General features: G+C 50.0%; 1 protein-coding gene across 1 annotated transcript; it reads left to right on the top strand.

Annotated features, from left to right (window-relative positions):
• Nucleotides 1-3,455: 3,455 nt before the first annotated feature.
• Nucleotides 3,456-6,929, top strand: LOC307221279 (uncharacterized protein). The gene is made up of 2 exons (XM_079985705.1): nucleotides 3,456-4,125; nucleotides 5,752-6,929. The coding sequence occupies exon 2, from the start codon at nucleotides 5,759-5,761 to the stop codon at nucleotides 6,701-6,703; it is 945 nt and encodes a 314-aa protein (XP_079841831.1). The 5' UTR covers nucleotides 3,456-4,125; nucleotides 5,752-5,758; the 3' UTR covers nucleotides 6,704-6,929.
• The last annotated feature ends 7,813 nt before the right edge of the window (nucleotides 6,930-14,742 follow it).

The following is a 14,742-nucleotide window of genomic DNA, read 5'->3' as shown; positions in this document are numbered from 1 at the left end:
AGTCCCTGAGCTAGGAGACACTTTATCCGATGCATGAAAGGGCTGGTTTCTGCCAGCAGGTGCCTAGAATCAACTGTAGAGCTGAAGGGTCCAACCTGCTGCAGTACACAGAGGTGTAAGGGGGAAAGTGTGCAGGTTGGGTTTAAATACAGTTGGTGCCTCCGGCAATGGCTGAGCTCCTCCGATCGGGAGGAACTTACTCCGTGAAAAACAGGGTCTGACCGCCACGGCGAAGGCGGAGACCCGTTGAAATCACAAGCGGGAGAAGCTTGTGAACCTGGGATTCGGCTAGCACCTTTTGCGCCTCCCCTACTCGCGGGGAAACCCTGTTTTGGGGATCCGGAGTGACGTGGGGTGAGTGGCGCGGTGCTTTGAATTGACTGCTTCTTTCACGGAGTGAAGCAGCATTGCTGTTGCTGGAGAGCGCTGACTTTTTCCTGTGGATAATTGGATTTTAAACAACTACCCGTGAGTAGAACGGAAAATTGGATCTTTAAATACCTTAATTTGGCGCCAAAGCGGGAAGGTCATAAACAGGAAGTCCGCCTTCCGCTTTTGTAAATAGACTGAAGCAAAGACGTTACAAGCTAAAGTCTTTGAAAGCTTTTGACAAAGGATTAAATCTCCATAGGTTAAAAATACAAAACCCTCCTTGGAAGCAGGTGAAGAGGGGGGAAATTTTGAACTTAGTAAGCCTGCAGGAGTGAGGGGAAAATCAAATTACCACAGCTCCGAACCTGGGAACGGGCTGCCAGATGACGTTTGGGGAAAGTTTATTGACAGAACGGATTTGACAGCTAGCTAAAATAAGAGTAAGATACTGTTTCCATTGTCCTCTTCTGCATTTAAAATGGAGGAAAAAGTAACTGAAAATCGAAACTATGTTTATTGCTTGAGTTGTGCTTGAAAGAACTGATACAAGTGGAGACTGTTTCCCTCTAGAGGGAGCCTTTGAAATTGTTATAGGAGTGTAACTGGGAGGTTTCCAGCTGCAAGATAAGGATTCTGAGAACCAGAGATTGACCTTGGACCATTCAAAATGTTGATAGGAGAAGTTATTGTGACTGCATTATGTAAGATAAAGTATTTGCTGGAAGAGCTTCATAAAAAGACGGATGACATGACTTTTAAAATTGATAATTTGGAACAGAAAGTGACTAATTTGAGACAAAAAGCGAGCACCAACACAGAAATAATTCAGGAACTGGCACAGGAACCTACTTTGGCAGAACAAATGGTGGAGGAAAAGGAGAAAGTCGTTGTTTTTGAACCTAAAATAACACAAGCGGGATCCTTAGTTTTACAGAAGCAAATTGAGGACTATAAATTGAGGCCTTTTATGATTGAATCTAGAAAAAGCCAGATTTTGAGGATTGGATCCCGGCTTGGACTGAAGAAGGAAAGTTGGAAAGATCCCTCTATCCAGGGATTAATTGACTTTTGGGACATGGACTTGGATTTGAAGGAGATTGAAGTTTTGGGGGCCTTTGGATTTGGAGGAATCTTGAAATACGTCCTGAAACACTGTATAGACCCTAGCTTCAACTATGGAAATTTGGCTGAACTGTCCAGAAGGAATAAAAGTATTGTTAGGATGGAGTTCTCTCGAGATTTGCTCTCTAGCATTAAAGAATATGAAGAAGATCTGCAGAAGGGACCTGGAAAAGAGTTAAGAGCCTCGGACATAAGATCTCCAGGTTGATGGACTATATGGAATTGACGGAAAGGACTGGCAGAATCCGAAACCAGGGAGAGGAGTTGATGGAAGAAGATTGGAAAATTTAAAGTTTATATATAGAAATATCGCAAAATTAATGAGTGATAGAAAAATGGTGGATTGATATTTTATGGATTTAGCAGAAATGTTATAAGGAGCTAAGCATATATAGGTATTTTAGTTTTAATGTTAAAATAAGGTTTAAAAAATATGTTATTTATAATATGATAGAGAATAGAGAAAGATGGAAAGGATTTGCTGAAATAACTAGTAGAAGTGGAATACAAAAAGGGAGGTGAGAGGAGGTCGAGGAAACAAGGGAATGAAAGAAAGAGTATCGAAAAGGGGGGATGTATTTTTTTTTAAATAGTTTTTGTTTTGTTTTATTTAGGGTTAGGGTAAGGGAGTGGGTTTGGTTTAGTTTAGTTTAATGTGTTTAGTTTAATGTGTTTAGGTTGTGTTTTGTATTGTTTATATATTGTATTGTCTTTTTTTCCTTTCTTTTTCTCTTTTGTTTTTTCTCTTCTGTCTTTTTTCTTTTTAAAAGTAATAAATATTATATTGAAAAAAAGAAAGAAAAAAAAGATAAATACGGTGGTACCTCGGGTTACATATGCTTCAGGTTACATACGCTTCAGGTTACAGACTCCGCTAACCCAGAAATAGTGTTGTTGTTTAGTCGTTTAGTCGTGTCCAACTCTTTGTGACCCCCTGGACCAGAGCACGCCAGGCACTCCTGTCTTCCACTGCCTCCCGCAGTTTGGTCAGACTCATGTTTGTAGCTTCGAGAACACTGTCCAACCATCTCGTCCTCTGTCGTCCCCTTCTCCTTGGGCCCTTACAGACTCCACTAACCCAGTAATAGTACCTCGGGTTAATAACTTTGCTTCAGGATGAGAACAGAATTTGAGCTCCGGCGGTGCGGCAGCAGCAGGAGGCCCCATTAGCTAAAGTGGTGCTTCAGGTTAAGAACAGTTTCAGGTTAAGAACGGACCTCCAGAATGAATTAAGTACTTAACCTGAGGTACCACTGTACGTGTTTTGGCCATTGTCTTTATTCAACCCCAAATGCACAGACTTTTTGATCAACTGCAATTCGCCTCTCATGGTCGAGATTTAATTTAATTTGCACTGTGGTAAGATGTCTCCCCTTTTTATTATGGTCATTCCTATCGCACGGCCCCTCTGGAATTCCAAGCAGCCTATTAAAATTGTGGAACTCCCTGCTGCTAGATTCCCCCTGACCTCACAGGCAGGGCCCGATTTAGATTTGCTGAGGCCCTAAGCTACTGAAGGGAATGGGGCCCTTTATATGTCCCAGCTGTCCTTTGCCAATGACAAAGTTGCTGGTTTTGGTGTTGAATATATAAAGGTAAAGGTAAAGGTACCCCTGCCCGTACGGGCCAGTCTTGACAGACTCTGGGGTTGTGCGCCCATCTCACTTAAGAGGCCAGGGGCCAGCGCTGTCCGGAGACACTTCCGGGTCACGTGGCCAGCGTGACATCGCTGCTCTGGCGAGCCAGAGCCGCACACGGAAACGCCGTTTACCTTCCCGCTGGTAAGCGGTCCCTATTTATCTACTTGCACCCGGAGGTGCTTTCGAACTGCTAGGTTGGCAGGCGCTGGGACCGAGCAGCGGGAGCGCACCCCGCCGCAGGGATTCGAACCGCCGACCTTTCGATCGGCAAGTCCTAGGCGCTGAGGCTTTAACCCACAGCGCCACCTGCGTCCCTGTTGAATATATGCTAGATGGTAATTGATGGACCTCATGGGTATCTCAAGCCATTTGCCCATGTTGCCCTGCAACCAGTCCATGCAGAATGTAGGCACCCTGTATATAGAAAGGAGCAAAGCAGTGATATTTTAGGGAACAGGCGAGCAGGCGGGGCCCATGACTTACATCCTAGGAGCCTACACAACACAAAACAGGTTGATGTATGTAGGTTTTATTTTATTTGTTTTTATCTTCTATTTTGGAAATGTACATCCAGGTTTTTTTTCTCCCTTTCAATTTTTTTGGGGTCCCCAAGAAAATGGGGCCCTAAGCTAGAGCTTCTTTAGCTTATACGTAAATCCGGCACTGCTCACAGGGCTCCAAAGAACCCAGGCGTCCGGGTGGCGTAGGCGCTGGACTTGAGACCTAGGAGGGAGGCTGCGGTGCCACCTGGTGGCCAAAGCGAAGCAGCGCCGCTGGAGCGCAAGGGGCGGCACCTGAACCTTGCCAGGTGAGGGTCTCTCCCCGGCCAATGAGAGAGTCTGCTTCCCGACCAGCCCACCAATGGGCGCGGAGCTGGCCCCCGCCGCTGCTGGGAACGCCGATCTCCGGGGATCAGAAGCCAGAAACGTGCCGCGTTTTCTATTGGCGCTCCCGCAGCTCCGCAAAGGCTCCTCTCGGCGGCCCCGGCCAGGTGAGCAGCCCCTTCTTCTCCTCCTGTGCAAAGAGCGGGGGGATCTGCAACCTTTGGCTCGCTGACTCCGGGGCAAGATGACCTTGGCGAGGAGACCCCCGAAAGGGCTCGCCTCGCAGCCCCGGAGTGCGCCCGTGGTTTTTCCAGGACTTAATCCGGGGTAGTTCTCTAGTCCGCGGTGAGGCTCGCTGACTTGTTTCCCCAGCCAGCCCCCCTCCCCTCCCGCTCCCCAATTTTCCCTCTGCAGGGAGAACAGCGGGTCCTTTGCGCGCTCTGCACCCATCCTGCTATCTGGAGTTTGCGCGTCCATTTCCTGGCCGCGGAGGGGGGAGGTGGCGAAAACTCCGGCCTGGGCGCTTGAATGGCTCGGGGGTGAGTCATGGCCAGAGGCTCGGGAGCGGGCAGGGGAGGGGCATTCTCCAGGGAGCAACTTTGCAATGGAGAGGGAACCCTGGCAATGGGGGGGGGCACAGTTTAGGCCTGCAGGAATTGGCCCCCTTTTTGAGTCCAGGGCTCCTTTAGGAACCGGAGCAAACCATCCAGACACCACTTCGAAACCTCTGCTCCTTTTGGGACCTGCCTAGTCACAAAAACAGGAGTTTCGCCAAGAAACTGAGGGCAAGGTCTCCACTCAGTCTGAGCCCCAAATAAGAAACCAGACCCCTAAGCCTAAAAAAAAGAAGAAGAAGAAAACACCCTTCCCGTCCAGGGATCACATCCATTCAACACTGTGCCAGCCGCACGCGAGGGGTGAACACTGGGCTCTCCTGGTCTGTGCCTCCAGCTTCCTTGGTGGGGGCAGGAAGGTGCAAGATTGTGGAGAAAATGGGGACTGCAGTAAAAAGTTGAAATTTGTTGACCTCCAGTGAAGCTGAATGTTGGAGGATTCAGGACAGATAAAAGCAAGGGCTTCTTCACATAGCCCAGAATTAAACTTTGGAACTCCCTGCCACAGGAGGCAGGGATGGCCATCAACTCAGATGGCTTTCAAAGAGGATTGGACAAACTCATGGAGGAGGGGGCTTCTGAGGGCTACTAGCCAGGATGGCTGTGTGCCAATACCCTCCACTGCTGGAGGCCGTAAATGCCTCTTGAGTGCCACTTGCTGGGGGAAATCCAAAGGGGGGGGGTCACTGTTGCACTTATGGTCTGCTTATGGGCTGCTTTCCATTGGGCATCTGGGGGGCCACTGTGAGAACAAGAAAAGAACATGATTGTTGGATCAGCCATCTAGCCCAGGACCCCATTCTCACAGCCTGGGCATCTAGATAGACTGCCTCTGGGCCTGGAGGGCCCATCTAGCCCAGCATCCTGTTCTCACAGTGGCCAACCAGGTGCCTTTTCTGGGAAACTGGCAGGCCGGATCCGAGCATGAGAGCAGTTCTGCCTTCCTGCAGTTTCCAGCAGCTGGCCTTCAGAAGCATTGCTGCCTCCATTGTGGCTGGTAGCAGTGCTGGGAGAGCCACCCCTTCTGCTTAGGGCCCTCTCTGGCTACGAGATCCACCACTTGGCCCAGAGTCGCCACCTCCGTGCTGTGGCCAGTGTGGTTGGCCTCCCCGTCTCCTGAGCCCTGACCTTGCTTGGCTCCATCCTGACCTGTGCCGCCTTCTTCCTCCCTCTCTCCAGGGAGACAATGGCTCCCAGCAGCTTGAGATGCCAGCGCCTCGAGCAAGACGGGGCTTCTGCCAGGAGCCAGCGCCGCTGCTGCCGCATCCCAGACCACAAGCGCTGCTCTTTCCTGCGTGCGGCACAGGGGAAATACGCCACGCTGATCACGCCCTACGTGCGAGACTTGCACAAGAGCGTCCTCCTCAAGAACACCATCCTGCACCTCCAAGACCCCGGCCGAGGGAGCCAGGAAACGGGCCTCGGGCTGGCAGCACCCCAGGGTGCCCCACCTTGGCAAGAGACAAGCCAGGGTCCCCCAGCAGAGAGCGAAGGTGCAGTGTCTCTGCCAATGCAGCCAGCAGAAGAGCCTCTGAGTGCCGTGGGCAATGGCCAGGCGAGGGCAGCTGACATGGGCATCAGCATGTGGGCACTGCCTGCCTTCTCCAGCCCTTGCCAAGATGCAGGACAGGTGGCCAGTGAAGACAGCCTGCCTGACCCACTCCTGGATTCCTTCCTCTGCACTGCTGGTGAAGTCCTGTATTTTTGGGAGAGTCTGCAGCAACAGGAAGGTGGCAATGGCCCCTGCCTGTCCCTGGCTGGCCCCAGAACCGATTCCCCCTGGCCCTCTGGAAGTGCAGCTGCCAGCCCAGGGCAGGAGGCTGGTGCCTGGGGTACCCTCTCCCCTGAGGAGCAGCCCCACGACCCCTTGTTTGACAGCTTTGAGGTCTTGGCCTCCAGCTACACGAGCGACGTCCCTGCAGAGGACTTCTTGGCAGACATCGACATGTCAGAGTTTGAGAGCGTCCTGTGGGGTTCGCCAAGCAACGGGCAGCCCACAGTTATCGGCATGGCAGGCCAGGCTGCCGCTGAGAATGCCCCCCAGGCTGAAGCACCCCCTCTTCCCGGTCAGGATGCAAGCAGCAGGATGGGGAGCCTCGACCATTATGTGGAGCTCCTTCTGCGCTCCTGAAATGCTGCACTCCGGATCCCTTGGATTTCAAGGTTCTGCCGTCATCAAAGTTTACAGGTCAATTGACCATGATTTGCCAAAGAAAAGGGACCGTGGGTTTTGCAGGACTAAATCAACTAGCTTTAAACCTTGCAATACCGGCATTTTTCATTCTACTTGAAAGGGTGCAAACAAGTGACTAAACTCTCATTTGCTGCAAGTGCAATAAATCCTGTCTATTAGAGTAGTGGAAATGTGTGTCATTGGCTCTGGGAATGTCCTCAGCACCCCAGGCCTGAGAGTTAACTCTTTATGGACAAAAGTGTGCCCTTTCAGCAACCCCCCAGGTCTGAGCCCTGCCAGGTGGTAGCAGCAACCGTGCGCACAACCGGAAGCGTCTCCTACATGGAAGGCGTTCTTGCTCTTCAAGCCCCTCCTGGTTCTAGGAGGCCACGGGGTGGGGGATGGTGGGGATCCGTTGAGCCCATCCCTCGCCTTAACAGCCTCTTCCTCTGACACGTCTGACCTGCCCATCTCTGGCTCCTGCCTCATGGGCACCGCCAAACCCCCAAAATCGCCAGCCCCCTCTCCTGGGTTGATGCCCTGGCCTCCTGCCTCCACCCCACACTGTCAGAGCCCTGGCAGGTTGACTCTCAGTAGCCGGGAGGGAGCAGGGCAAGTGGTGGCTCAGGTGGGCTGGGCGGCTTCTCCCTAGTTCAGGGACTGGGAACCTCAGGCCCTCCAGATGTTGTTGGACTCCAACTCCCAGCATTCCCTGACCATTAGCTGTGCTAGCTGTGGCTGATGGGAGTTGGAGTCCAACTCTCTTTCTGTATTCAAGCCCATTTTCCCTGAAGCAAAGTTGCTGCTGCCACCCCTGGTGGGCATCCTTTGCCAGCCTTGCCTTTTGCCGGCTCAGTTCGGGGGACGGGGACTCCTTTGCTACCTCTTCCAAGCATGTGGCCAGTTGGCTGAAGCAGCCCTGGAATTGCATCTTGACTACCTCTTCAAGCTGGCTCTCCATCCCAGCAATGGGGCTGCTGCCGCCGCCGCCGCCTTTTTCTGACATTGGCCAGACCTGCTTGGTGGTTCCCCAAACACATGCGCATTGTGGTCATCTGCCCTGGAAATGTACTGCTGATGTGCCAAGGCAGGTGCTCCTCTGTTGCAGAGCCTCTCGCCAGAGCCATTCTTCCTGGGATCTTGAATTTGGGGAGCATCAGTGACCTGTGAATCTCTGCATTTCTCTGGCCAGCCCAGAAAGAAACTTCTTGGCCACATTCCTCATTCCTGCCTTGGCAGACATTTGGACCATTTGCCACCCTCTGATGGTGCCCGTGAGTGGACAGCTTTGGCTTGCTAGTCCTGTTCCAATGAGCATGATGCAAATTAAAATCTCTCATGGATTGGGAGCCCCAACGTGAACTGGCAACATCAGGCTGCAAATGTCCCTTCTAGACTTCTGAATACCTGCCTTCGATGAATACTTGAAGAAGACAAGTAGTGTTGCTTTGATAGAATCACAGAATTGTCGGGTTGGAAGGGACCCCGAGGGTCATCTAGCCCAACCCCGCTGCAGTGCAGATATCACAATATTGCATTCCTTCTTTAAAACCTAACCAAAAAAGTTAAGCTCTCAGGTCAGTGTTGATGTCTGTAACAAGTTATTTATAAATGTAATAAATTATTGCCTGATATGTTAAAGGGGAGGGCAAAGGACTGGGGTGTGTGCTCCTGGGCAACTTCCAGGGTGAGATGCCTCTCCTCCCATCCCCAGCTGTGAATACGAGGAGCAGCCTTAAGGACAAACACATTCTGGCATCAGCTGTAGGCCCTCTAGACCAGGCTTCCTCTGCCTTGGCCCTCCAGATGTTTTGAGACTACAGTTCCCATCATCCCTGACCACTGGTCCTGCTAGCTAGGGATCATGGGAGTTGTAGGCCAAAAACATCTGGAGGGCCGTGATTGAAGAAGCCTGCTTTAGATATTGCAGGACTACAACTCCCATAATCCCTAGTCATTGTGCTTGCTAGGGTTGATGGAAGAGGTGGTTTAGCAACATCTGGAGGGCCAAAAGTGCTTTAAAATGCATTCACTTCTATGGTGCCAGAAGACTTTATACTCTTAGTTCTTTGGAAAATGTGATATGAAATTCTCTTAAGTGCAATATGTATAATACAAGGCACCTCTGGATTATCCTAGTGCCTAAATTCGTGCCCTGAATGTGCCAGGAAGAGAGAGATATTCTGCATACAGGCTCCAGAAATCTCCTCTAGCTCCAGACTCGACGTCATTCACCCTCGTGGTCCCTGGCATGTTTTAGCACTGAAAGAGGTTCTGGCACCAGAGCCAAGGTCTATGCAAGTAACATTTTTGAAAGTTCCTGTTTTTGTCTGCAAATAAATTGCTTTCCCCCCAGTAATCTTGTTGTGGCTCTCTTTCCTGGAGTCCTTGAGAGAGACCTTGAGCGGCTGGGTGGCAGAAGGCTTTCTGCAGAGCAGCTGCTTTCCTCCTCCCCAAAAGCGCCTCCAGCCAAGGAAGGGGGGGGGTGTGGCAAGGAGAGCCTGCCTTGGCCTGCAGCTCAGAGTGTTTGCTGCCACTGAGCACCTCCGGGACCTTGCCCTGCACCTTCGCCCAAAGCCAGTCAGCACAGGAACCTGGGAGGAGTCTGCTGGCTCAGGCCAAAGTCCAGCATCCCCTTTTCCCAGAGGCCCATGATGGGAAGTGGAGGAGCAGTGGGGACTCTCCCCTCCTGCCATTTCCAGCAGATGGGATTCAGAGTTGGGGGTTGGAGGCTTCATCTTTCAGAAACCCCGCAGGCTGTGGGGCAGGAGCAGAGCTCTCCTTCTGTGGGACAGTGGTTGTTTTTTTAAATTTATTTTTTCATTCGCAAAAACATACATAAAAGCAAAGAAACAAAAAAGGCATACATAAAAAATAAAATAAAACAATCTTACAATGATTATTCTTAGACTGATATAGATCTTGACTTATATATAATGAAATTTACAAATCTAAGATTTATATATTCTTGTAGTTATACAATATCTAAGAAAAAAGAAAGAAAAAACTGTCAAAATGACAACTTAGACAATGAAAATACCTATGTATTGTAAAGTAATACTTAATATAATTCAAACCAATAATAGTGTTTTTTGTACATTATAACCTTCGATTTGGATTGAATCCCTTTTCAATTTATTATGTTGTTGACTTCCTTCTACCTCATTATAGTTTCAGTTCGAGTATTCCTATTTTTTGCCCTGTATTTAATTGTTTATCCTCATCTTGGAATGAAGAGGAAAATATTTTACTACCTGTGAAATTATTCAAGACATAGCCAAGTCTTATTATTGAAACCTTGTTTTGTTAAGTAATTATTAAAACATTCCCATTCTTTTTTTAACTTTGTCTGTTGATTGATTTCTTGTTAACTCCATCATTTTTCTGTGGGACAGGCTGGAGGGGGAGGAAACACCTGAGGACAGAAACATAGCTGTCAAGTGTCCCTTATTTGAAGGGACAGTCCCTTATTCCAGCCCCATGTCTCGCAGCTGTCCCTTATTCGTGGATGTCCCTTAAATGATGTCCCTTAAATTCCAAAGGAAGCAGCTCCTCTCCCTCCCTCCCTGCCGGCCAGGGAGGAGGGAGGCTCCAACGACTGGGGGTGGAGCTTGCAAGCCTTGTGTGTGGCTAGTTAATGCAAGCTGAGAGGTTTTTTGAATGCTGGACGCCATTTTGTTGCACGTGATGCTGCAAACTTTGCAGTGCAAAGCTAGGCCGGGGAGCCATCTTAAGTTGAGGCTGCATAGGCCTTGTGGTGCATGTGATTCAAATTCTATTCAGTTGAACCTCTGGTTACAAAGTTGGTTGGACAGTGTTCTCGAAGCTACCAGCATGAGTTTGACCAGACTGCAGGAGGACAGGAAGACTGGAGTGCCTGGAACAGGTGAGGCTGCAGGTCCCTTATTTTGGCTGCTGGTCCCTTATTTTCAAGGCTGCTGGTCCCTTATTTTCAAATCTGTAAGTTGACAGCTATGGACAGAAACAGGGGCTGTGTACCCCTGACAGTTAAGTCCAGTCGCGAACGACTCTGGGGTTGTGGCGTTCATCTTGCTTTACAGGCCAAGGGAGCCGGCATTTGTCCGCTCTGCAAACAGTTTTTCCGGGTCATGTGACCAGCATGACTAAGCCGCTTCTGGCACAACAGAACACTGACACCAGAGCAGTGCACGGAAACGCCATTTACCTTCCCGTCGGAGCGGTACCTATTTATCTACTTGCAGTGGAATGCTTTTGAACTGCTGGGTTGACAGGAGGTGAAGGTAGCTGACATTAATGCAGCTTGTGTCTTGAGAGACTGAAATTCCTGCCTCCGCTCAAGGTGAGGACCTGAGTTTTCTCTGGCAGCTGCAATATACCAGGCTTTCTTAACAGCGACACTTTCCATTTATTCCATGAAATCAACTAGGCTCAATGAGAACAGAAGGGGTCTCAGACTCCGCCAGCCAAGCCCTGAATTATGTGCAGCAACAGCAGTACCTCTGAGCACTTGCAGAATGCCCCTTTCACTCTGGAGGTGTCACCCAACCGCCACATGCACGTTTTGTGGGTAAAAGGGCTTTTGCAGGCAGGCAGGCTGGCTGGCTGCCAGGACATTTCCTGGATCCTAGGCAAGCAAACCATTCAGTTTCATTTCTTAACTTGCCTTTACGTCACGTGCTTTTTTCCGCTCGTGATCCTCTGGGTGTTGCCAAAGCTTCCTGGCCAGCCTGAGAGCTCTGCAACAAGAGGAGAAGAAATTGCCGGCTCCTGAACGTCCCAAGTGAGAGGGAGAGGGGGCAGAACAGAAGCCACGTTGATGAACACAAAATAAATTATTTCTGCCCCCTCACCATCATCTGGGGAACCGGGTTTGCGTCTCCGCTCCTCCACCTGCAGCTGCTGGGTGACCTTGGGCCAGTCACACTTCTCTGAAGTCTCTCAGCCCCACTCACCTCACAGAGTGTTTGTTGTGGGGGAGGAAGGGAAAGGAGAATGTTAGCCGCTTTGAGACTCCTTAAAGGGAGTGAAAGGCGGGATATCAAATCCAAACTCCTCCTCTTCTTCTTCTCTTGGCATTGAAGGATCCGCCACAGAATGTATCAAAAGCACTGTTTCCAATCTGTCGTAGAGTCCTATTTGTGTATTTTTCAGAACAGCCTTCTTCAAACTGGTGCCCTCCAGGATTATTTGGACTACAGTGGTACTTGGTTCTCAAACGCCTTGGTTCCCAAACACCCAAAACCCAGAAGCAAGTGTTCTGGTTTTCGAACGTTTTTCAAAAGCCAAACGTCCGATGCGGCTGTTGGCTATTGTTTCCAGGCGCCTGCACCAATCAGAAGCCGCGCCTTGGTTTTTGAACATTTCGGAAGTCAGACAGACTTCCGGAACGGATTAAGCTTGAGAACCAAGATACCACTGCATCTGGCGCTTTTGGTTTTGCTATTTATTTTGCTATTTTGTTTTTGAGGCTTTTTTGGTTAATTTGCTTTTGTGACTGTGTGGAACCCAGTTCAGCTGATTGATTGATTGTGTGACTGTGGAAATGGATAAAAGTCCCCCCTCCAAACAATGGCTATCATCAGAGCAAGGAAGAATTTTTTTAAAAAATTTTCATCATCTACAATACCGTCTTCTTTATTTTATAGTACAGTACATTGATTATTGCTTTCATTTTATGGATCTATGGTCTCGTTAGAGAGGAAAATTAATGTTAAATTGCTGTTTTAGGGGTTGTTTTTAGAAGTCTGGAAGGGATTAATCCGTTTTGCATTACTTTCTATGGGAAAGCACGCCTTGGTTTTGGAACAAACTTCCGGAACGGATTAAGTTTGAGAACGGAGGTATCACTGTACAGCCTCCCACTGTCTGTCTGTCTCAGCATTGTATGACTTATGCTAGCTGGGACTGCAAGTAGCCCAACAAAGCTGGGGGGGGAGAGGGAAAACAGGTTAGGAGAGGATGATTTAGATCAGTGGTTCCCCATTAAGGGTCCGGGCACCCCTGGGGGTCTGCAGAATGCACCCAGGGGGGTCCATGGCCCCATCCCTTGCCTCCCCCCCCCAACTAACTGTCATCCGCCTTCCCTTCAAGGAACGGAGGCAGAGCAGCTTTTCTTAGTCAGCAGGAAAGCAGCAGCAGCAGCAGCAGCCCCAGAGGACATGCATCTTTGCTGGCTGCCCCCCTGAAGGTGGCTTGATGGCCCCCGTCCCCTCCCAAACCATGGAGGTGACTCCGTTTTCTCTCCTCCTCCGCCCACCTGCCTGATCTCCCCGGCTCCTGCTTCCTTCAGCCCCACGCCTGGTCTCTAACTTCAGATATTGTAATATATCGGAACATTGTGATGTTTAGCTGCTGATATATCACAATGTTGAAAGCCAGATATCGCTCAGCCCTAGTCTGTTTTTTAGTACCTACCTAAAATTCTTTGCTTATTAGGGCTGCCCCACATTGCTTTGCAGAAGTAACTACCATAGAGTTATCAAATTTTTGAAAAGTAGAGGGTCTGTTGCTTGGCTTTTGCAAAATAGGGGGTCCTCAGTAATTAGTCTTTGTCCATGGAGTTTTCTTGGCAGGGATACTGGAGTGGCTTGCTGGTTCCTGCTCCAGGTGGATCACGTTTGGTCAAAACTCTCCACTATGACCTGTCCATCTTTGGTGGCCCTGCACGGCATGGCTCATAGCTTCTCTGAGTTATTCAAGCCCCTTTGCCATGGCAAGGAATGGTTGGACAGTGTTCTCAAAGCGACCAGCATGAGTTTGACCAAACTGCGGAAGGCAGTGGAAGACAAGAGTGCCTGGCGTGCTCTGGTCCAGGGGGTCACCAAGAGGCGGACACGACTAAACGACTAAACAATAAAGGTAAAGGTAAAGGTACCCCTGCCCGTACGGGCCAGTCTTGACAGACTCTGGGGTTGTGCGCCCATCTCACTTAAGAGGCCAGGGGCCAGCGCTGTCCGGAGACACTTCCGGGTCACGTGGCCAGCGTGACATCGCTGCTCTGGCCAGAGCCAGAGCCAGAGCCGCACACGGAAACGCCGTTTACCTTCCCGCTGGTAAGCGGTCCCTATTTATCTACTTGCACCCAGAGGTGCTTTCGAACTGCTAGGTTGGCAGGCGCTGGGACCGAGCAGCGGGAGCGCACCCCGCCGCAGGGATTCGAACCACCGACCTTTCGATCGGCAAGCCCTAGGCGCTGAGGCTTTAACCCACAGCGCCACCTGCGTCCCATGACTAAACAATAGTAATTAGTTAATTGGGAATCACTGATTTAGATGCTTCAGGTCACATTTGCTTGTTTACTTTTGTTTAGCAGAATGTGACATGGACATTAATCATGTCAGGAACTCTGCCTGTGTGTTTTTATAAAGCCCTGTGACAAAAGCTCTCCCCCCCCCCCCAATGTTTGGCTTTTGAAGGGGGCTCCTTTCCTCTTAGCTGGCTGCTACTTCTTTGCTGCAAACGGTGGAATGGGCTAGAAAGTTTGGGAGGTGGGAGTTCAGTCTGCGGCACCCCTTCTCAGCTGGAAAACCCCATGGCAGATCTTGGCCCCAGCCACAGAATTGTAGAGTTGGAAGGGGTCCCCCAAGAGTCATCTAGTCCAGCTCCCCAGACTAAAAAGGAAGTGGGCAGCCGGTATCGCCCGGAGCTCTTTCAAACCCACAAAAAGGTCATAACCAAACCCTTTTGGGTCGCTTGATCTTCAGTAGGTCCTAAGGAGCTGATGGGAGGTGGAGCCACAGATGCAGGGCTGTCTGGAGGACCTTGGGGGCTCCCTGCTTCATTGTTCCGCAAGGGACAATGACAAGAAAGATATCGTATCGAAGAGAAGGTTGGATTTGTTCAAGGACAAGAGGTGTCCTTGGCTTGGCGTCTTGGCGCTGCTCCGCAGTCTGGGTTTCCTTTAGGGTGCCTCGAGGCATGTGCAGAGTTTCTTCCAGGTGTGTTCAGGGTTGCTTTTAGTTGCAGTTTAGAGCTTTTAAGGGATTTCGGGGCACAGTTGGCGCTTCTTTCCCTAA

The sequence above is a fragment of the Podarcis cretensis genome, assembly GCF_951804945.1.
Source record: "Podarcis cretensis genome assembly, chromosome: 8".
NCBI classification, from domain to species: Eukaryota; Metazoa; Chordata; class Lepidosauria; order Squamata; family Lacertidae; genus Podarcis; species Podarcis cretensis.
This window is presented reverse-complemented; position numbering and strand designations above follow the sequence as displayed.